The 23,024-nt window shown below is 43.9% G+C and overlaps 1 protein-coding gene across 1 annotated transcript in view; it reads right to left on the reverse strand.

Moving 5' to 3' along the window:
- nphs1 (NPHS1 adhesion molecule, nephrin) overlaps positions 1 to 23,024 on the reverse strand; it is a 138,172-nt gene that overhangs the window by 27,027 nt on the left and 88,121 nt on the right. The window contains exons 2-6 of the mRNA XM_038992749.1: positions 17,838 to 18,041; positions 12,600 to 12,722; positions 4,749 to 4,871; positions 3,785 to 3,878; positions 2,773 to 2,864 (exon numbers count right to left, since the gene is read on the reverse strand). Of these exons, the coding sequence (XP_038848677.1) occupies positions 2,773 to 2,864; positions 3,785 to 3,878; positions 4,749 to 4,871; positions 12,600 to 12,722; positions 17,838 to 18,041 (636 nt within the window). The remainder of the gene's footprint in view (positions 1 to 2,772; positions 2,865 to 3,784; positions 3,879 to 4,748; positions 4,872 to 12,599; positions 12,723 to 17,837; positions 18,042 to 23,024) is intronic.

Genomic DNA, 23,024 nt, shown 5'->3' on the forward strand with positions numbered 1-23,024 from the left:
CTGTGGAGGGATGTTGTTTAATACAGAGTGGAGAGAGAGAGAGAGAGAGAGAGAGAGAGAGAGAGAGAGAGAGAGAGAGAGAGAGAGAGAGAGAGAGAGAGAGAGAGAGAGAGAGCGAGAGAGAGAGAGAGAGAGAGAGAGAGAGAGAGAGAGAGAGAGAGAGAGAGAGAGAGAGAGAGAGAGAGAGACAGACAGACAGACAGACAGACAGACAGACAGACAGACAGACAGACAGACAGACAGACAGACAGACAGACAGACAGACAGACAGACAGACAGACAGACAGACAGACAGACAGACAGACAGACAGATAGACAGACAGATAGATAGATAGATAGATAGATAGATAGATAGATAGATAGATAGATAGATAGATAGATAGATAGATAGATAGATAGATAGATAGATAGATAGATAGATAGATAGATAGATAGATAGATAGATAGATAGATAGATAGATAGATAGACGGAGGGAGGGAGGGAGGGAAGGAGGGAGGGAGGGAGGGAGGGAGGGAGGGAGGGAGGGAGGGAGGGAGGGAGGGAGGGAGGGAGGGAGGGAGGGAGAAAGAAAGAAAGAGGGAGTGAGAGAGAGAGAGGAGATGTAGAAGCATTTCCAGTTCTGGGCGGTGTTTAAAGTGTAGGAGATAGAATAGTACAGCGTCTATGTGCAGAGGGAGATAGATAGAGACAGTATTTCATATGGACGGCTGTGGATAATATGGCGGGGGTGGAAGGAAAGGAAGGAGTAGAATGGGAATGTTTACCATTGAGTGTCTTTAGTAACAGTAGCATTTAATCAGCAGCTGATTTAGACCTGGAACAGAACCAGGTGGGTGGACTCCAGAACAATCATTACTGAAATTGATCTACAAAATGTTGAGGAACAACTAAAACTAGAAAGCAATAGGCTGGGTTGCCATATTGTTTCAAAGATATACTGTTTGTCCAAACAAGACAAAGGGTAAACAAGGAAACGATCCTTTGAGATGTACAATCACCCACCCCTATTATGTTGTGTACTGTAGTTCCTACACCGTCGGAGATGTTATGGTCTCACAGTCCTGACAATTATATTTAGCATCAGTAGAGTTTAGAATTCGGGCTTGAGTTTCATTCCCAGGCTCATCTGATCAGTATTATCAGAGTGTAACAGTTGGGCTTGAGTTGGAGTTTGGATTGCACTGATGCCAGAGGAATTAAAAGAGTTAAGTGGGTTGAATGTGACAGCAGTAGAGACGTTGATGCTTTCATGTCGACCTCTAACACTCTTAGAGCCGACTCTTTTCTCTGTATACATCAATGATGTCGCTCTTACTGCTGGTGAGTCTCTGATCCACCTCTACGCAGACGACACCATTCTGTATACTTCTGGCCCTTCTTTGGACACTGTTAACTAACCTCCAGACGAGCTTCAATGCCACACAACTCTCCTTCCGTGGCCCCCAACTGCTCTTAAATGCAAGTAAAACTAAATGCATGCTCTTCAACCGATCGCTGCCCGCACCTGCCCGCCCGTTCAGCATCACTACTCTGGACGGTTCTGACTTAGAATATGTGGACAATTACAAATACCTAGGTGTCTAGTTAGACTGTAAACTCTCCTTCCAGACTCACATTAAGCATCTCCAATCCAAAATTAAATCTAGAATCGGCTTCCTATTTCGCAACAAAGCATCCTTCACTCATGCTGCCAAACATACCCTCGTAAAACTGACTATCCTACCAATCCTTGACTTCGGCGATGTCATTTATAAAATAGCCTCCAACGCTCTACTTAGCAAATTGGATGCAGTCTACCACAGTGCCATCCGTTTTGTCACCAAAGCCCCATATACTACCCACCACTGCGACCTGTATGCTCTCGTTGGCTGGCCCTCGCTTCATATTCGTCGACAAACCCACTGGCTCCAGATCATCTATAAGTCTGTGCTAGGTAAAGCCCCGCCTTATCTCAGCTCACTGGTCACCATAGCAGCACCCACCCGTAACACGCTCTCTAGCAGGTATATTTCACTGGTCACTCCCAAAGCCTATTCCTCCTTTGGGCGCCTTTCCATCCAGTTCTCTGCTGCCAATGACTGGAACAAACTGCAAGAATCACTGAAGCTGGAGACTCTTATCTCCCTCACTAACTTTAAGCATCAGCTGTCAGAGAGCTCACAGATCACTGCACCTGTACATACAGTAGCCCATCTGTAAATAGCCCATCCAACTACCCCATCCCCATATTATTATTTATTTATTTTTGATCCTTTGCACCCCAGTATCTCTACACATTCATCCTCTGCACCTCTATCACTCCAGTGTTTAATTGCTAAATTGTAATTGCTTCGCCACTACGGCCAATTTATTGCCTTACCTCCCTAATCTTACCTCATTTGCACACACTGTATATAGATTTTTTCTATTGTGTTATTGACTGTACGTTTGCTTATTCCATGCGTACCTCTGTGTTGTTGTTTGTGTCGGACTGCTTTGCTTTATCTTGGCCAGTTCGCAGTTGTAAATGAGAACTTCTTCTCAACTACCCTACCTGATTAAGTAAGGGTGAAAAAAAAAATGTAAACACTCCAGGCTGAGCATTGGGATTGAGCCCCAAGTAGGTGTGAGTTCGCCCGTGGTTGAAAGTCTCCCCTCGAAGTGGTTGCTCAGTGTGAGGATGTTTGCCCCAATGCCAGCCCGAGGTCGGGGTCCACACGTGGCTGGAGAAGGGAATAAGGAAAGGTAAAGGTGTTTGTGAGTCCATGAGGTAAGGAACAACACACACTCACAGTATACATTCATCACCAGGCTGGTTTCCAGGGCCCTAGGGAGAGCCGGGTTCTTCGCACGACACACCAGCTCCCTCCCGTTGTCCGAACTGCTTAAGAACATGAACCTGCAGGGGTGGGGAGTGTGTGTGTGTGTGTGTGTGTGTGTGTGTGTGTGTGTGTGTGTGTGTGTGTGTGTGTGTGTGTGTGTGTGTGTGTGTGTGTGTGTGTGTGTGTGTGTGTGTGTGTGTGTGTGTGTGTGTGCGATGGGGGTGTGGGTGAGGAGCGTGGGGGAGAGCGGGTCATGGGGAAGGAAGGATTGGATGGAAGAGAAGAATAGATGATGGATAACATTAAAGATCATGGCTTAACATAGGACACATCACCCCTTAACACTCTAATTGAGCCCTTGAGACCCCATAAGAACAGACAGATTCATACAATCTCTGGGGTCTGGATATTAAGAGCATTATAACCCCGCAATGTGGGCATTATACCTCCAGACCCATGACAAACCCAAAGTCCACCATGTTATCTATATTCATCTCCAGATTTAAAAGCTCCTATACAAAATATGGTTGCTATTTATAACCACTATCTACACATAAAGGATTTAGTTGGAGACCAGGCTACTCTGCGTTAGAGCTGAATTATGTCCTTAATACCTTCTACAGCGTGTTTTTGCAGATGACAAGGGGTTATTATCTTTGGAGCTGGATTAGATCTGTCTAGCAACTGAAATGTAATTCTGTGTCTATGACAAAAGCTAATTTTATTTGACACAAGGCACCGAGTGACAGTTCACAGTCGGCACCAATTCATTACACTGTACTGTAGTTCTGTGGGAATGCAGAAGTGCTTCAATTAGGGATAACATTCACACACACACACACACACACTCTCACACACACACACACACACACACACACACACACACACACACACACACACACACACACACACACACACACACACACACACACACACACACACACACACACACACACACACACACACACACAAGCTAGAGAACAGGAACACATACTCTTTTGTAGCGTGTGTGTTCTGGAGCTTGTCCTCAGAGCCAGGCATAGGGAAAGACTCTACACCTGTCAGCTCAACTCCATCTGAGAGAGAAAGAGAGGAGGAGGGGGAGGAGGAAAGAGAGTGTGAGTGTTAGAGAAAACAAGGCAAGGGTGTTTGTTTTTCCCCAACCATTTTTACAAAGATACTTCGTGAAGAGTTGGGGGTTTCAGACGTTTTGGAAGATGGGCAGGGACTTATCTGTCCTGACGTTAGGGGGAAGCTTGTTCCCCCATTGGGGTGCCAGGACAGAGAAGAGCTTTGCCTGGGATGAGTAGAAGCAGGCACCTTCTAGGGGTGGGAGGAACAAAAGACCAGAGGTGGCAGAGTGCTAGGGTTGGGGTGTAGGGTGTTTGACGACAGCTGATAATCAGAATAGGGGATGTGCTCTACAAAAATGAACGAATGGCAGGGAACAAGCACAATTGCGCATTAGATTGCCTAGTTAAATAAAGGTAAATGTATTTACATTTATTGAAAATAGATGATGCCTTCTCAGTATGGATGATAAGTATTACAATATTTGTTACTTACCGCCTATGTTTTACTAACCAGTAAATTCTAAATAGTATTTAGTGTTATTAGTACACAGTATGTCATTTTAGTAAGTAGTAGGCAAGACAGATTTCAGACACAGCCATAGTTTTAAAATGTCATTGTAAAAACAGGGCATTGAGTTATAGTGTACTACAATTATAGTGTAGGTTGAAACATGTCATTGTAAAAACAGGGCATTGAGTTATAGTGTACTACAATTATAGTGTAGGTTGAAACATGTCATTGCAAACATGTTTTTCCCTCAACTCAGTACTGATTCACATTTAACGTCTCTGCTATTCCTAATGGAAAAACCTGTATGTACTAGCATTATTAAGTTTGTGTGCAGTGAGTTGATACCGTACTTGGTGATCTACCTTTAAACAGAGTGATCACTGCCTCTGGTTTGGCGTCTGGAGCGATGCATGTGACAGTGTAGCTTTTCCCTGCTACCCATGGGTCTGTGGTCTCCAGCTCAAAGTAAGGTTTAGAGGGAGGAACTGAGGGGAGAACAGAGGACTGGTGTCTATAACAGTGGTTCTGGGTTGTCTTAAGAGATATACAGTACAGACTAGGCCTTGACCAGAATTGGTGATTCTGTTTACAGATCACAGAAAAATATGATTTGGTAATTAATGCATTAAAAACATTTGAGACCCTTAGATGTTGAAGAAAGACAGATGTACCAAGCTAATAAGGCAGGTTCTGTTATATTCCTGGAGAATCAATGGGTCCATATCATTAGTGTGGTGTACAGTAGATAAGACTGTGATGTGCATACAGAGATGTGTTGGTGATGAAACGAGACAGATGATAATCTGTGTTAGCGCCAAACAGTTCTTCTCTCAGATCACCCCCCAGCTGAATACATGCTTACACAGCAGATCAAAGCACTTCCCACTCCTAGTTTTCTCTTCCCCACTCTCTTTAATTTCTTTCGGACCATGCAGGAATTCAGAGAAAGAAAACTTTGTTGAAGAGAGTGGAAGTTATTTGGAAGGGAATTCAGGGGGAAAATGTCACCAAATTTGCTAATCAACAAACAGGCTTCAGCACAACTGTCATTTACTCTGGACACATGATCATCTACTCCACAACAAACTGTCACAGAATAGGGTAAAGGAGTAGGGACATGGAAAGATGAGAGGAAAGAGATCTTTGAACATATATTTTACCAAGCAAATGCAAGCTTTCTGTGAGTGGGTGAGAGCCAGCATAGCACACAAGAAACAAAGGTCATTGCTACTTTTCAACAGATATCAACTGACAGCATGCTTTAGTGAGAGGAATATAGAGAAGAAGAGAGAGGATGACGAGAGAGAGAGAGAGAGAGAGAGAGAGAGAGAGAGAGAGAGAGAGAGAGAGAGAGAGAGAGAGAGAGAGAGAGAGAGAGAGAAGACAAAGAAAGAAAGAAAGAAAGAAAGAAAGAAAGAAAGAAAGAAAGAAAGAAAGAAAGAAAGAAAGAAAGAAAGAAAGAAAGAAAGAAAGAAAGAAAGAAAGAAAGAAAGAGAAAATGGAACAGTAGAGGAAGAAAGAGACACAAACAAGCAGCTATTGTTTGTTTATCATGCTAGTCATCCAGGGGAAGAGCTAGCTATATGTTTCATCAAGGGGTAATTCCATCATCCGCTGCTGAATGCTGACATAAATCCAATGGTTATGGCTGGATAAACAGTCAGCCAGATCGTTTCTCTCCTCTCCTCCAAATCTGGGTAATTCACCTAGCGCCACTGGGAGGAGCTGTTGCTGTGTGCAGTAGAGTAGTCCTATTGGCTCCAGCCCTGCTATTGAGACAGATGAGATCTGGCTGCAGCTTCAAACTGATTTAAAGGAAGCAATTGGATCTGTGTGGACTGTGATGGGTTACCCGGAGCACTGCAGAGGTGAGCACTGAAATAATGAGATGCATTTGTTTGTGTGTTTTTTCCCCCTCCCTCACCAGTCTCCACTCCCCGGGATGCTGGGCCAATGACTGGGCCATGTGTCTATTGACAGGCTCCTGCACGCTCAATCTACTCAAGCCCACATGATTCACACGGCTGCATCACTGTTGTGCTCCAGGAGAGTCTCGCCACCTAACAAATCTCCTAAAATAAGAATAATGATGTTCGCAAACGAGCTGGGCAGGTATGTCATTTCTTCTCTCTTGCTCCCTCTCTCTCTCACTCTCTTGCTCGCCTCCTCTTCCTATCTCACACTTACTCCGTCATCCCCTATCCCCCTTCCCCAGCCCTAGCCAACCCCCTTCCTCCCTCTCTCTCTTTCTCTATCACTGCTGTTAAATCTGCAGAGGGAGGTGCAGTATGGTGGAGGGTGTGCTGTAGCTTGTGTTGGGAATGAGAGCCCCGTATCCACCACAGCCACTCAGGTGGACCATGTGACCCCAATGAGCCCCACCTGAGTTCCCCCCTACTATCTCCCAAAACACACACATACACCCCCCCCCCCCCCCCCCACACACACACACACATACACAAATGCATTTTCACATGTGCACAAACATGCACAGTCATGCATAAACACACACAAACTCATGTGCACACAGACACACACACACGCTCTCAACATAAACAAACACGCAGACATGCTGCTGCCATGAAGGCGAGAGACAACCAGACGCAAAGTTCCATTCATTAGACAAATACAGACGGATGGATGGATGGATGGATGGATGGATAAGGCAGACAAGAAGCAGATTAGCCAGACACACACACTTCAATTAGGGATAACACTCACACACACACACACACACACACACACACACACACACACACACACACACACACACACACACACACACACACACACACACACACACACACACACACACACACACACACACACACACACACAGACAGAGACAGAGACAGACAGACAGATAGATCAACAAGTCTGAAAACACATTTGCACACACAGACCCTGACTGAATCCCCCTGATCTATCTTGATTCAGGTAGCTGTGTGCCTCTGACACAGCAGGTGGTCACCATACAGTGACTTCATAGAGAACACAAAGCTCCTCTGATCTGTTTGAATAAAACATCTGATCAACGGGAAACAGATAAACAAGAAGACAGTTTAGAGAGCCTACGTTTACATCACTGTCATTGTTAACGGTCACACACACTCACACACACACACACACACACACACACACACACACACACACACACACACACACACACACACACACACACACACACACACACACACACACACACACACACACACACACACAGATGGACTCCTGTGAGAACACATGCATGTGAAGAGTTCATTTCCAAAACGCTATATTATCCACACGTTTTTCATATTTGTGTTTTTTTTTTTCAAAAACTCTATATAACCATTGTTTAGCTGGAATGGAATGTTTGTAACCTGTATATTTGACTCTGATAAGTGGTTGTCTCACCTAGCTATCTTAAAAGATAAATGCACTTACTGTAAGTTGATCTGGATAAGAGCATCTGCTAAATGAGTAAAATGGCAAATTTTATTGTTTTACATACAGTACATTTAAATCTACTTATTTGTTACATTTGGCTGTGTAAAACCAAGCAGTACTACTTATTTCTATGAGAGTGAGGCAGATATATAGCATTTTGCCTCCAAAAACATTATTGTTTGTCACTCTGAAATGAAACCATCAAATTATATTTTAAACAAATACATGTCTGTCATTGAACAACCCCATGCCATGATTAGATAGTGAAAAAACACACCAATCTATTTCCTAATTTCTTTAAACATTAAAAGCTCATTTAGCAACATTTTTTGAAAATGGATATATAGTGTTTTGGAATGAAACTCTTCATGTGCAGACTCACTAGATCAAAGCAGACATGTATGCATTCATGCACGCCGCACAGACACACGCACACACTAAGGACTCAGGTGTGTGAGCTTTGAGGCTGAAAGCCATTGAAGCGGTCCTCCCCCTTCATCCTCCTCCCTCGTTCCTCATCCCTCTCCTCCTCTCCTCCGTTCTCCCCAGTGCTGAACAGGAAGCGAAGCAGGTGTCCAAGACAGAAATAGGCCTCAGTCAGTCCTTCTCCCCCTCATCTTTCACATTACATAAGAAACAACATCTTACTCAACAACCCCCACCTCCATCCCCTGTCACAAAGACCCAGCATCTTCCCTGTGAGTGAGAACTGGATACTAGAGACAGATGAAACAACAACAGAACACTCACTAGCTTTTTGACCTGGCCTTGAATGCCACATATTTGACATTATTGAGCAATAACTCGTAAAATCCTTCTCATATCCGCAGCACACCACATACCTAGCTGAGGCTCATTTTTTGGTCCGCAGCCTTGGGCAGCTAATACCTGTTTGCTCACTGTGCTGAAAAAGAGGGCCAATTTCACAGGCAAATAGAAAAAAGGTATACCCATTGAACAAAATCACCCTGCCTTCCATTCTGCTTGTGTAAATGCCCCCGTTTATGAGTTGCTGCATTATTCATAAAGAAGTGCCATAACATGAAGGCTCATTGTGCAGTATACTCTCCGTGCGCTAAACTCGTTAGCCAACCGTCGTACCTCTAACTGTTGTCTCTAACCCCCAACCAACGCTGATAACAAGCTTAAACACCCCCCTTTCCCCCAATCCCTGTCTACTCCCACAGAAATACCTAACTGCAGCTTAACTGCATGAGTAACGTATTCTTAAAAACGGGGACACATCAAACAAAAACATTTAGAATATTATTTGCAGGATCCGGATATACAGGCAGGCCTGTGCTTAGAGAGAGAGAGAGCGGGAGAGAGAGAGAGATAAAGGGAGACAGAGAGAGAGAGAGAGAGAGACAGAGACAGAGAGAGAGAGAGAGAGAGAGAGAGAGAGAGAGAGAGAGAGAGAGAGAGAGAGAGAGAGAGAGAGAGAGAGAGAGAGAGAGAGAGAGAGAGAGAGAGGAAAATGGAAAGAGGGACTTGTTAATTAATAGGATTATATGGTAACACTAATGGTTTCAAACAAAAGACAGTGGATGTGTCAGGTGTTCTGGTATTCTGACGGGCGGGAGCCGGGGGTATAAGTTTCGGCGGGAGTACGCGGGGGTGGTGGAGAGGTTGTTTTTGTCATGGATTACTTGCTGCCGCTTGATCTGTCTATTGCCGTAATCCCCTATCTGAACTCGGCAGGATGGGAAAAACACACAGGAATTATGTTGCCCCTGATAGAAATGTCTCGAAAATGTCTCTTTGTTGGCCCGCTGAGAGGACTTATTGACGTTTGTGTGCCTCCCTCTCGACTGTTCGATGCGTGTGGTGATCCGTCTTGAATTAGCTGGTGATGATACCCACAATCCACCACTCCGACCTGGGGGAGTCCAACTAGAGAGCAAGGCTCGCTTTTCTTTTGGTTTTACATGATCTTTCTATGCTTTCTCACTCTCTTTGCATCGCTACCTCTATCAGGATAAGGTAAGACCCAGATGCAAACCTTGACGAAGTAACAATGTTTATTACAGCAACAGAGGCAAAGGTACAGGACGGCAGACAGGCTCAGGTTCAGGTCAGGCAAAGGTTGGAAATCCAGAAAGGGACAAAGATACAGGACGGCAGGCAGGCTCAGGGGCAGGCAGAAGGTCAGGCGGGCAGGTTAAGGGTCAGGACAGGCAAGGCAAGGGTCAAAAACCAGGAGGGCGAGAAAAAGAGAAGCTGGGAAAAGACAAGAGCTGACAGGACAAACTCTGGTAAGCTTGACAAACAAGACGAACTGACAACAGACAAAAAGAGAACACAGGTATAAATACACAGAGGATAATGGGGAAGATGGGCGACACCTGGAGGGGGGTGGAGACAATCACAAAGACAGGTGAAGCAGATCAGGGCGTGACAACCTCTATCTCTCTTTTCTTAAAGTGTGTGATAGTGTTTTGGTTGGCTGACTGGTAAAGGTTGTCTGTGTTATCATGGGAGCTGTGGTAGTCTGGAGGAACTCTTAACTCATTGGAAGGCTGTCAAGCTGTTTTACTCATTTCACTCATAGGTTGTACAGTACTGGCTTTGGTCCTAACCCAGTATTACATTAATAATAACTGAAGCAAGTGTTTTAGTGTTGTTCTGGAACAAACGTCTGCACACCTCTGTGTCCCCAGGACTGACTCACTGGACTGACTCACTGCTGTTGCAGGATTTAGATTAGTCTGTGGCCTCAGGCTGGTCTGTCTGTCTGTCTGATTGTATCAATACATCCATCTGTCATGGAATCAGTTGGAAAACATTCAGGGAAAATATTCAGGGATAGCAGCTGGGAAGTGTGGGAGCATTAGGATCTACGCATGTTGGACTGACAGTAGAGTTGAAAGTCTCCTCCAGACAAACTACTACACTACAGTCTCCTGACACCCTGAGCTCTATGATCTGGGCCTGGACCTCTCTGATCTGGTGCCTCATAGGCACCTGGGTGGATAGCCTTTACGTATTGTGATTGAGTGTGTACACACCCACCCAACAACACACTTCACGTCACAGCAGTGATAAATGTGGGACTGAGTCCTGCTGTAGCTGCAGGTGTATAAAGACGGAGCTGGCTGGAACAGGGGGGAGTGTAGAGAGAGCTGGGGTTCATTCCACCCTCCTTCCTTTCTCTCTCTCCCATTGATGTCAGAAAAATCTGCTCCCTTCCCAGGAGAGCGAGAGAGGCAGCGAGAGTCACCAAGGCAACACCCCCCCACCCCCAGCACCCCGGTATACACACTCCATGGCCCCCAAAAAGAAAGAGCGAAAGAGCGAGAGATGAATGGAGAAGGGGGAAATGAATACACCGTAGCAGGAGAAGAAAAGCTCTTTCAGAGTCACCGTGCTCTCCACATATGGCATAGCTCCCAAAAGCAAGGAGACAGAGAAAGACAGCTCCGAGAGAGAGGGTGAGAGAGAGAGAGAGAGAGAGAGAGAGAAAGAGAGAGAGAGGAGGGAGGAGAGAGGAGAGAGAGAAATAAGAGAGAGGAGAGAGAAAGAGGAGAAAGAGAGGAGAGAGAGAGGAGAAAGAGAATGAGAGAGTATGCTGTTCATCATAAAGTGACAACAGGCGGCCTGGTGTACTCACACAATTACATCCATTCCTTCCCACGTCTGTGTGGAAACTTTTCATTCACTCCCATTCTATTATGATTTACTTCTCCAGGAGCTACTGACACGGAGCACCATGAGTGGCTGTTACGGACGGAGGCTCACACACTGCTTGTGTGTGGTCCATAGAATCTAAAACATATCTCAATTGTCATATATTGCGATAAAGGAATAATCTTAGATATGTCCTGCAGTTCATGGTCATGGGATTAGCGGATGGACTGTGCAACTGTTGGGTTGGGGTTACTGTATTCACCTTGCTGTCTGCCTCTTTGCAATTCTGCAAACATTTTGTAATTTACAAATGAGATCTTCCTCTGTCATAGAGAGTGAACGGTGTCCTGATGAGACAGCAACTTTTCTGACTGAGCCAGGTGAAATCAGAATCATTATTATGGATATATCCAAAGAATTGTCTATAGAAAAAACTCAAACAAAAGGAAATACAGCTAGTTTGCTGTCATTTCAACGGCAGAGATTGACGTGATTTTGTTTTCGGTCGATGGCGAGCTAACAAAAGACAAGAATGTTAGCCAGGCTGAATGGAAAGAATTCTCTGATTGCATAGCAATGATGGGAAAATATTTCCTTTGGTGGAAGGATGAAATAGTATGAATTGACTTATCAAAATAATGTTTTTTATGAAAATATGTCACTCATTATTTTAATATGTTGGTAAGCAGGTTATTAAAGTAATAAGGAACCTTCCGGGTTTTGTAGTATATGGCAAATATACCACGGCTAAGGGGTGTATCCACTCCACTTTCGTAGTGCCTAAGAACAGCCCTTATCAGTGGTATATTGGCCATATACAGTACCACACCACTTCAGGCCTTATTGCTTAAATACCCAAGAAGTAACAAAAATGGTCACTTTATGTTATTGTACTCTGTTTATGTATAAATAAAAGTAAGAAATGGGTTTAATCTCTATAATTTTGAGGCCAAAATAAGCCTAAACAGCAGACTCAAGTTGCATAGCAACAAATAACACATTGTGTCAAGGACAAGGACCTGTAGATTACAGGTTAGGAGGTCCAGTGTGTGGCTGAGCTCCTGAAGATTTTCATACATTAATGTCACGCTTTGTCTTGAATAAGATGACCCACCACCCACCGTGCCCCCCTGTGGAGTAACAGTGGTTTTGCTCACTCTGCACATTGATCCACGCTGTATGGGAGATGATTGCCCGGCTGCTCTCGGACTGGCCCACTTGGCATTCGTAGGGGGCATCGTCCTCCAATTCGGTTTTCTCGATTTGGAGATAGTACTGTCCTGGAGTAGAGAGAGACACAAGGACAGTAATTCATGTTGTAATGACACATTATCTTGTAATTGCGAAGCTTCACACAATGAACTGTAATTACAATGAGAGGTGGTCCATTTAGTCTCTACCATTCACTCTTCATCTGAAATAGCTCTCTTTGTACACGTCCAATGTACATCTATGAACATTTACTACCAAGCCCCTGTGTCTCTATGGGGCACTGGGTCCAAAAAGCACTGAGCTTTGAATTACCTTCAACCGAGGAAACATGTTTGAATGAACACAGATGTTTTGTGTGGGAAATGAAAGACTTGAATATCTGTAATGCTGCCAGATGGTGTGGTTGGTACAGAGCTGTTATAATACTGTAGATTCAGCGTAATGTCTGCCTGCATCATTGATACCTATGGGGAAACAGACTGGTAGGATTCTCATTTATCAGGCACCAAGTTGAAGCCCTTTGAAAAGAGGAGAGAGAGAGTGGTTTTGACTACCGACCACTGTGAGAGAGCTTGGTTTCCACACAAACAGTACTGAGGAGGATCTTAGCACCAGATACACACTGGAATTACATCTGTTTATAACACAAGAGGCTTTAGTTCAATTCAGTAAATATTTTCTCTAGCATTGTGTACCCGAATTCGGGGACATTTTGCTTGCAACTTGGTCTCACACCCTGTTGATTTACCATTAGGCTACGTAGGTTTGGAAAATAGCAGACTAACCAACGAAAAGGGATAGCTGTGTGGTGTATGAAGTCTGACTTCAGATCTGTCATGTTGTTTTATATTGGTGGGAATATGGTATGTATCGATTGAGGAGGACAGACAAAGTACCTCTCCATCTTTATTTCTCTCCTGATAGTGTTTCACCATCCACGGGTTAATATGTTGACTGATGCCATTAAACGTGTGTATTATAGGATGTTTGGGGTCTGGGAGGCTTTTTCCTGCTTTGTGTCGCTCTCTGACTCACAGCGTACTAACATGTATAAAATAACATCTTGGTGTGACAACCACCCAGTCCTAAAAAAGGACTCATCAACAAAGCTGGCAAGATAATTAATACCAACCAGCAGCAATTTTCACATCTATGCTATCATACAGCGGGAAGACTTCGAATTATTAATAATTTTCCTCTTTCCTAAAATTACTCACCACAAATGCCGCAATCAACTTGCCAAGTGTGTGTGTGTGAACGTATGTGAGAGTGTGAGAGCTCTTTCAGCGCCAATCGACATCACTGATGGTGACAATCAGTGACAAGTACCATCGAGTGGCGTCAAGTGATAACGCTTGTGTTTTTGCTTCTATAGATTTAAGTATGTGTTTGCCACAAGCATATATATCTGTCTCTTTGTTTGTGTGAATATATGGGTATGTATGCATAAGTGTGTGCTTGCTAATGTAGGTGTCTGTGTGTTCATCAGTGTGTGTGTGTGGTTGTTGTTCTTTTATCCTTTGACCCAGTTTCAGTGGAGAGCAGAGTGTGTGTGTGTGTGTGTGTGTGTGTGTGTGTGTGTGTGTGTGTGTGTGTGTGTGTGTGTGTGTGTGTGTGTGTGTGTGTGTGTGTGTGTGTGTGTGTGTGTGTGTGTGTGTGTCTGCCAGTCTGCTAGTGTTGTGTGTCTCACGACAGCCATGGCACCATGGAATAGCACCATACGGCTCTGTGCTGGTTGATCATGAGCAAATGCTATGCTCTTATTTAGGATTGCCTTCTAATTGGCGATTACTTTTTATACACGCCGTGTGCGGATCCTGCTACATAGTTTTATTCTCATCTCGCTCTCTCTCTCTTTCTCTCTCTCTCAATTCCATTTCAATTTAAGGGGGTTTGGACACACCTACTCAATCAAGGGTTTTTCTTTATTTTTGATGTTGTAGAATCATTTCTACATTGTATGTATTGAAGACATCAAAACTTTGAAATAACACGTGGAATCATGTAGTTACAAAAAAAGTGTTCAACAAATCAAAATATATTTTATATTTGAGATTCTTCAAAGTAGCCACCCTTTGCCTTGATGACAGCTTTGCACACTCTTGGCATTCTCTCAACCAGCTTCATGAGGTAGTCACCTGGAAGACATTTCAATTAACAGGTGTGCCTTGTTAAAAGTTATTTTGTGGAATTTATTTCCTTCTTAATGCGTTTGAGCAAATCAGTTGTGTTGTGACAAGGTAGGGGTGGTATACAGAAGATAACCCTATTTGGTAAAAGACAAAGTCCATATTATGGCAAGAACAGCTCAAATAAGCAAAGAGAAACAACAGTCATTAATTACTTGAAGACATGAAGGTCAGTCAATCCGGAAAATGGCAAGAACTTTGAAAGTTTCATCAAGTGCAGTGTCAAAAACCATGATGAAACTGGCTCTTATTAGGCACGCCACAGGAAAGGAAGACCCAGAGTAACCTTTGCTGCAGACAATAAGTTCATTAGAGTTTCCAGCCTCAAAAATTGCAGCCCAAATAAAGGATTCACATAGTTCAAGTAACAGACGCATCTCAACATCAACTGTTCAGAGGAGACTGCGCGAATCAAGCCTTCAAAGTCGAATAGCTGCAAAGAAACCACTACTAAAGGACACCAATAATAAGAAGAGACTTGCTTGGGCCAAGAAACAAGAGCAATAGACATTAGTCATTCTGCCCCTAAACAAGGCAGTTAACCCCCTGTTCCTAGGCCATTATTGAAAATAAGAATTTGTTCTTAACTGACTTGCCTAGTTAAATAAAGGTAAAATAAAAAATAAAAAAGACCTGTGGAAATCTGTTGTTTGCTCTGATGAGTCCAAATGTGAGATTTTTGGTTCCAACCGCCGTGTCTTTGTGAGACGCAGAGTAGGTGAACAGATGATCTCCACATGTGTAGTTCCCACCGTGAAGCACGGAAGACGAGGTGTGATGGTGTGGGGTGCTTTGCTGGTGACACTGTCAGTATTTTTTATTTTTATTCAAGGCACACTTAACCAGCATGGCTACCACAGCATTCTGCAGCGATACGCCATCCCATCTGGTTTGAGCTTAGTGGGACTAGCATTTTTTTTCAACAAAACAATGACACCTCCAGGCTGTGTAAGGGCTATTTGACCAAGAAGGAGAGTGATGGAGTGCTGCATCAGATGACCTGGCCTCCACAATCACCCGACCTCAAACCAATTGAGATGGTTTGGGATGACTTGGACCACAGAGTGAAGGAAAAGCAGCCAACAATTGCTGAGCATATGTGGGAACTCCTTCAAGACTGTTGGAAAAGCATTCCAAGTGAAGCTGGTTGAGAGAATGTCAAGATTGTGCAAAACTGTCATCAAGGCAAAGGTGCCTACTTTGAAGAATCTCAAATATAAAGTACATTTTGATTTGTTTAACACTTTTTTGGTTACTACATGATTCTACATGTGTTATTTTTGATGTCTTCACTATTATTCTACAATGTAGAAAATAGTACAAATAAAGAAAAACCCTTGAATGGGTAGGTGTGTCCAAACTTTTGACTGGTACTGTATGTTTACATTGCCAAAGCGAGTGAAATAGTAATAAACAAAAGTGAAATAGACAATAAAAATGAACAGTAAACATTACACTCGTTCCAAAAGTTCCAAAAGAATAAAGATATTTCAAATGTCATATTATTTATATGTACAGTGTTGTAAGGATGTGCAAATAGTTAAAGTACAAAAGGGAAAATAAATAAACATAAATATAAGTTGTATTTACAATGGTGTTTGTTCTTCACTGGTTGCACTTTTCTTGGGGCAAAGAGTCACAAATATTGTTGCTGTGATGACACACTGTGGTATTTCACCCAATAGATATAGGAGTTTATAAAAATTGGATTTGTTTTTGAATTCTTTGTGGGTCTGTGTAATCTGAGGGAAATATGTCTCTAATATGGTCATACATTTGGCAGGAGGTTAGGAAGTGCAGCTCAGCTTCCACCTCATTTTGTGGCAGGTGTGCACATAGCCTGTCTTCTCTTGAGATCCAGGTCTGCCTTCAGCGGCCTTTCTCAATAGCAAACCTATGCTCACTGAGTCTGCACATAATCAAAGATGTCCTTTATTTTGGGTCAGGCACAGTGGTCAGGGCCAAATAGCATTTTAGTTTGCTCTGTTTTTTTGTAAATTATTTCCAATGTGCCAAGTAATTATCTTTTTGTCTTTTCATGATTTGGTTGGGTCTAATTGTATTGCTGTCATCTCTCTCTATCTCTATATCTCTCACTCTCTCTTGCCACTTTCATTTTCCCTTTATTCACTTCTGAGGGGGACAATGGTGGTACACGCTAGGCTATTTCACATTCACATAGTCTCTGTAGTCACAGATGGCCTCTGTTTAGACGTCCTCTGTTAAGCCACTACCATCAGGTCCCCGTGGTAACTTCATTTAGGCCTATCACTGTGTCCTTCATGCATATCAAGGCTATACAGTGTAGACTTACTGCTACTATGTCTGTCATACAGCCAATGCAATTAAAGCCAACAGATGCACCGTTCACCCTCACAGCGAACAACCTATCATTTGAAATATGTCACAATAAAGAAAACCATCAAATTCACACACTTCTTAGAGCAACAACACAATGCTTGAACTCTTGGCCCTTTTGACCTGTTTGCGTGGCTTGTGTAGACCTTCATTCTGCGACTGCATCTCTGTGCTCATAATGCAGACATATTCCTCATGTTCATCTTGTCCATGGATTGTCTACCACTCAATGTATTAATTTGGTAGCTTGATTTCTGCATCTGCTCAAGCTGTAAAAACACATTTGTGTTGGGCTACTACCCATGTGTGTTATCATTTTCTGCTTCCCTGTCATTATTTCTTACCCAATTTTGATATATTGTTTTCCCACCCATTTCCCCCTACTACTAATATTTCCCTACTTTATATTCAACCATAACGCAAACGCCAACCCTACACCTAGCTATATGTCTGCATCCTGGTTCAACCCTAGCCCTAGCCTCAAACACAACCCTAAATTTAACCCTAGCTTCATGTCCACAGCCCGGCTCAACCCTGGCCATAACCCTAACCCTAGCTTCAAGTCCACATCCTGGTTTAGCCCTAACCATCAACCACAACACAAACTCTAACCCTAACCCTTCCCCGGGCTCTCACCTCTCTTAGGGTCCCCCAACAGGCTGTAGCGAGGGAACCCCGGCAGTCTCTGTTGTGGACCCAGAAGCAGGCCATCCTTCACCCACTGGACAACCCCTGAGGGCCTCAGCACCTCACACTTCAGCATCAGCGTAGTCCCCGCACGCACCGTCATGTTCTTGGGCTGGGTCCTGAACGCCTGCTGGGCCCCCACCTCCACCACACCTGAAGAAGAGAGGGAGGGAAAGGAGGGAAGATGGTGAGAGGATGGAGAGGAAAGAGGGAACAGAGGGAGGGATGGGTTAGGGGATTGTAAAATGGATAGAGGGAGAGGAGGAGGGTGAGAAGATGGAGGGGAAGAAGGGAAAGCTAGGAAGGCAGGGGATGAGGGCTCAAATAAACACAGTAGAGTCGGGCCACATTATTCATCACATCGTATGTTTTATTGATGGGAAATTGGAGCAATTCGGCCCTGCAAATGAGTCAATAATGTAATTACTGCGAATTAAACCCCTCCTCGGTCCAGGAGATAAGGAATGGAAAGGAAGAGAGGGGGGGGGGGGGGTCCAACCAAGCCCTCCTTCACCCATTGCTTTTTCTTCACTGGCGATGTCCCTTCGGCTAATTTCTACAGATGAGAGTAATGATATTTGGTTTAATGCCCTCGTTTATCATAGGTGATGTGGGGGTGTCAGAAGGTGGGTGTGGGCAATCCCTCACTCCCTGTATGAAGTGAAACGCTCCGGTACACTGCTCTGGTGGCTGGAAGGTAACCTTACCGCCACTCAGCCAGCCTGGGAGTGAGTGAGGTGGAGGCTAGAACAATGAGACCAGGATCACAAGGTAATGCGATTGTAGCTCTGCATGCAAAGTCCTATGCTAATTAGGGGCCCTAATATATAAGCATGCATCTTATTTTTAAACTATGCAGTGGAGAGGAGAGCAGCTATTTACACCGCCTAATTCTGGAAGGTTGTTTGAATCTTGACCCTCTTTGAGCCAATCACAAAGTTGTTTGCGAACTGCATGCTCGGCTGCGCCTCGGCAACGTGAGTGAGAGGAAAAACTCTCAGATCAAGGGGACATCAGTCACCTCACGTCAAACGTGAAGGGCAAGATTGGCCAGTATAGACAACACATGCAAACAACCAGCCACAAAATCACATTTGCATATCAGTTTACATAAATGAATACACAACAATTCAGTGTACAAATGAGCAGCAACAGGAAGTTGAAAAATAGACAGGAACAAAATTGATTATTCTCTTCTTCTACTGCCACTACCTAGAGAGGTGCATGGGGGATGGAAGTGGTAAGACAGGCAAACACCGTAGGCCATTGATTTCCTTTCCCCATCCAAGGATTTGGTGTCTATTTGAACGAGATAATGGCTTGGAATTATGCTATGGAGCTGATGCTGCCCACAAAACTCTATGGCCTTCCCTGTCACAACAAGATGGAAGCAGAGGCTAGCCATACTCTGGAGTATAAGCTCAACCGCGATCATCAAATCAAATCAAGTTTATTTTATGTAGCCCTTCGTACATCAGCTAATATCTCGAAGTGCTGTACAGAAACCCAGCCTAAAACCCCAAACAGCAAGCAATGCAGGTGTAGAAGCACGGCGGCTAGGAAAAACTCCCTAGAAGGGCCAAAACCTAGGAAGAAACCTAGAGACGAACCAGGCTATGAGGGGTGGCCAGTCCTCTTCTGGCTGTGCCGGGTGGAGATTATAACAGAACATGGCCAAGATGTTCAAATGTTCATAAATGACCAGCATGGTCAAATAATAATCAGGAGTAAATGTCAGTTGGCTTTTCATAGCCGATCATTAAGAGTATCTCTACCGCTCCTGCGGTCTCTAGAGAGTTGAAAACAGCAGGTCTGGGACAGGTAGCACGTCCGGTGGACAGGTCAGGGTTCCATAGCCACAGGCAGAACAGTTGAAACTGGAACAGCAGCAAGGCCAGGTGGACTGGGGACAGCAAGGAATCATCATGCCCGGTAGTCCTGACGCATGGTCCTAGGGCTCAGGTCCTCCGAGAGAGAGAAAGAAAGAGAGAAGGAGAGAATTAGAGAGAGCATACTTAAATTCACACAGGACACCGGATAAGACAGGAGAAGTTCTCCAGATATAACCAACTGACCCTAGCCCCCCGACACATAAACTACTGCAGCATAAATACTGGAGGCTGAGACAGGAGGGGTCAGGAGACACTGTGGCCCCATCCGATGAGGCCCCATCCGATGAGACCCCCGGACAGGGCCAAACAGGAAGGATATAACCCCACCCACTTTGCCAAAGCACAGCCCCCACACCACTAGAGGGATATCTTCAACCACCTACTTACCATCCTGAGACAAGGCCGAGTATAGCCCACAAAGATCTCCACCACAGCACAAACCAAGGGGGGGGGCGCCAACCCAGACAGGAAGATCACGTCAGTAACTCAACCCACTCAAGTGACGCACCCCTCCTAGGGACGGCATGAAAGAGCACCAGTAAGCTAGTGACTCAGCCCCTGTAGTAGGGTTAGAGGCAGAGAATCCCAGTGGAGAGAGGCGAACCGGCCAGGCAGAGACAGCAAGGGCGGTTCGTTGCTCCAGAGCCTTTCCGTTCACCTTCACACTCCTGGGCCAGACTACACTCAATCATATGACCTACTGAAGAGATAAGTCTTCAGTAAAGACTTGAAGGTTGAGACCGAGTCTGCGTCTCTCACATGGGTAGGCAGACTATTCCATAAAAATGGAGATCTATAGGAGAAAGCCCTGCCTCCAGCTGTTTGCTTAGAAATTCTAGGGACAATTAGGAGGCCTGCGTCTTGTGACCGTAGCGCACGTGTAGGTATGCACGGCAGGACCAACTCGGAAAGATAGGTAGGAGCAAGCCCATGTAACGCTTTATAGGTTAACAGTAAAACCTTGAAATCAGCCCTTGCCTTAACAGGAAGCCAGTGTAGGGAAGCTAGCACTGGAGTAATATGATCAAATTTCTTGGTTCTAGTCAGGATTCTAGCAGCCGTATTTAGCACTAACTGAAGTTTATTTAGTGCTTTATCCGGGTAGCCGGAAAGTAGAGCATTGCAGTAGTCTAACCTAGAAGTAACAAAAGCATGGATTAACTTTTCTGCAAAATTTTGGGACCGAAAATGTCGGATTTTTGCAATGTTACGTAGATGGAAAAAAGCTGTCCTTGAAACAGTCTTGATATGTTCGTCAAAAGAGAGATCAGGGTCCAGAGTAACGCCGAGGTCCTTCACAGTTTTATTTGAGACGACTTTACAACCATCAAGATTAATTGTCAGATTTAACAGAATATCTCTTTGTTTCTTGGGACCTAGAACAAGCATCTCTGTTTTGTCCGAGTTTAAAAGTAGAAAGTTTTCAGCCATCCACTTCCTTATGTCTGAAACACAGGCTTCTAGCGAGGGCAATTTTGGGGCTTCACCATGTTTCATTGAAATGTACAGCTGTGTGTCATCCGCATAGCAGTGAAAGTTAACATTATGTTTTCGAATGCTATGAAAAGCAATGCTATGAAAAGCATCTGTAATAATTGCAGTTGAAGTTATTAGTATCAAAACATTGGACAGGGTCGACAGAAAGCAGGTAGAGGTTAAGAGAAGATGATACCTGATTTTAGGCTGGGTTTCTGTACAGCACTTCGAGATATTAGCTGATGTACGAAGGGCTATATAAAATAAACTTGATTTGATTTGATACCTGTCACTTGTTAACTTACTGAACAATGTCTCTCTGTTTCTCTCTGTGATGTTTTCAAAGGCAGGAGAGAGAGAATGTAAATGTAAAGGCATGCTATCAGACCTCATCAACTTTAAATAATTATGCCAGCAGTACAGTGGGATCTGTTCCATTAACAGATTAGTGTGGATAATAAATATTCGTTGTGATTGTTAGATTTATTTTGGAGCTGATTTACTGTATGTGTCAGTAAATGTGCTGTAACTGCATAATGATGCTATGAACACTGGAACTAGATTTGTTTCACAGAGCAAAGGCTTACAAGTACTGTGGGATTTCATGTTGATTGACGGCCACCATTTTTTTATATGATTTACAAAATAATCCAAACAGATTGTCATTGTCTGAGGAGTTCCAGCAGCAGTAAACAGACGGTCACAGATTGTCATTGTCTGAGGAGTTCCAGCAGCAGTAAACAGACGGTCACAGATTGTCATTGTCTGAGGAGTTCCAGCAGCAGTAAACAGACGGTCACAGATTGGAAAAACAACAACCTTGACAGCCTGGGAAATCGACAGCGTATTTTGAGAAAACAATTAGCCACTCGTCACAGGATCCTTCTCTTCTGACAATGTGTTGTCGTTAAGCTGTCCTGTTTCTGCTCCCATTCAGTTGGTTTTGCTCTTCTGAGAACCAGCTGGTACATTGGCAAGGAAGCGTAATGTTGAGGCCTTAGCACAATGTCTAATTGTATCAATGTGATTGTCGATGAATAACAATCCAATGCCAGAAGTGTGCAATGCAAGGTAAGTGAAAAGCAAAGGGTATTAGCGAGGAATAATTCCTGATGTGCTACATACAATTATCAACAACACTACAACAGTCCACAGAAACCTTGATGCAAACTCATCCATTGAGTTGAACAGAACTCTAGGTTATGCCTCTCATAAAGTCAATGAGAGCACAGTGCTATAGAGTAGTATAATGGTGTGTAACTTAACAGAAGGCCTTGCTGAGTTCAAAAGGTGACAATAGTTCCATTGTGGCTGTTTTTCTTACCCCATTGCAGAGTGAGGAGAAGAAGAAGTGGACTAGAGAAGCACGTTGTTGATGACAAACCCATCTCAAACCTCAGGCTCCAATCGTTTGATGCAGGCCCTGCGGAATCCTGAAACGACAAATCACAGAGATGACAGACAGTGAACTGTTTGTCAATTTATAAATTTTTTATTTTACCTTTATTTAACTAGGCAAGTTGAGAACATATTCTAATTTACAATGACGGCCTACCGTCATGTTGGTGAAAGTTGAGTTAGTCAAGGCTTAGGTGACTCAATGTCAAGTTTTGAGTCACCGAGCACACAAAGTATTCTCAAAGCCATAGCCACATATTGTGCTAGCTACTGTAGCTAGCTATGTTGGTGAAGACAGACTAACCTGGTTACTGATCATTGGATGACTCTTGCATGCACTAGTAAATTAACCCATCAACAGTTTTGATTT

Source organism: Salvelinus namaycush, chromosome 5 (genome assembly GCF_016432855.1).
Source record: "Salvelinus namaycush isolate Seneca chromosome 5, SaNama_1.0, whole genome shotgun sequence".
Classification (NCBI taxonomy): domain Eukaryota; kingdom Metazoa; phylum Chordata; class Actinopteri; order Salmoniformes; family Salmonidae; genus Salvelinus; species Salvelinus namaycush.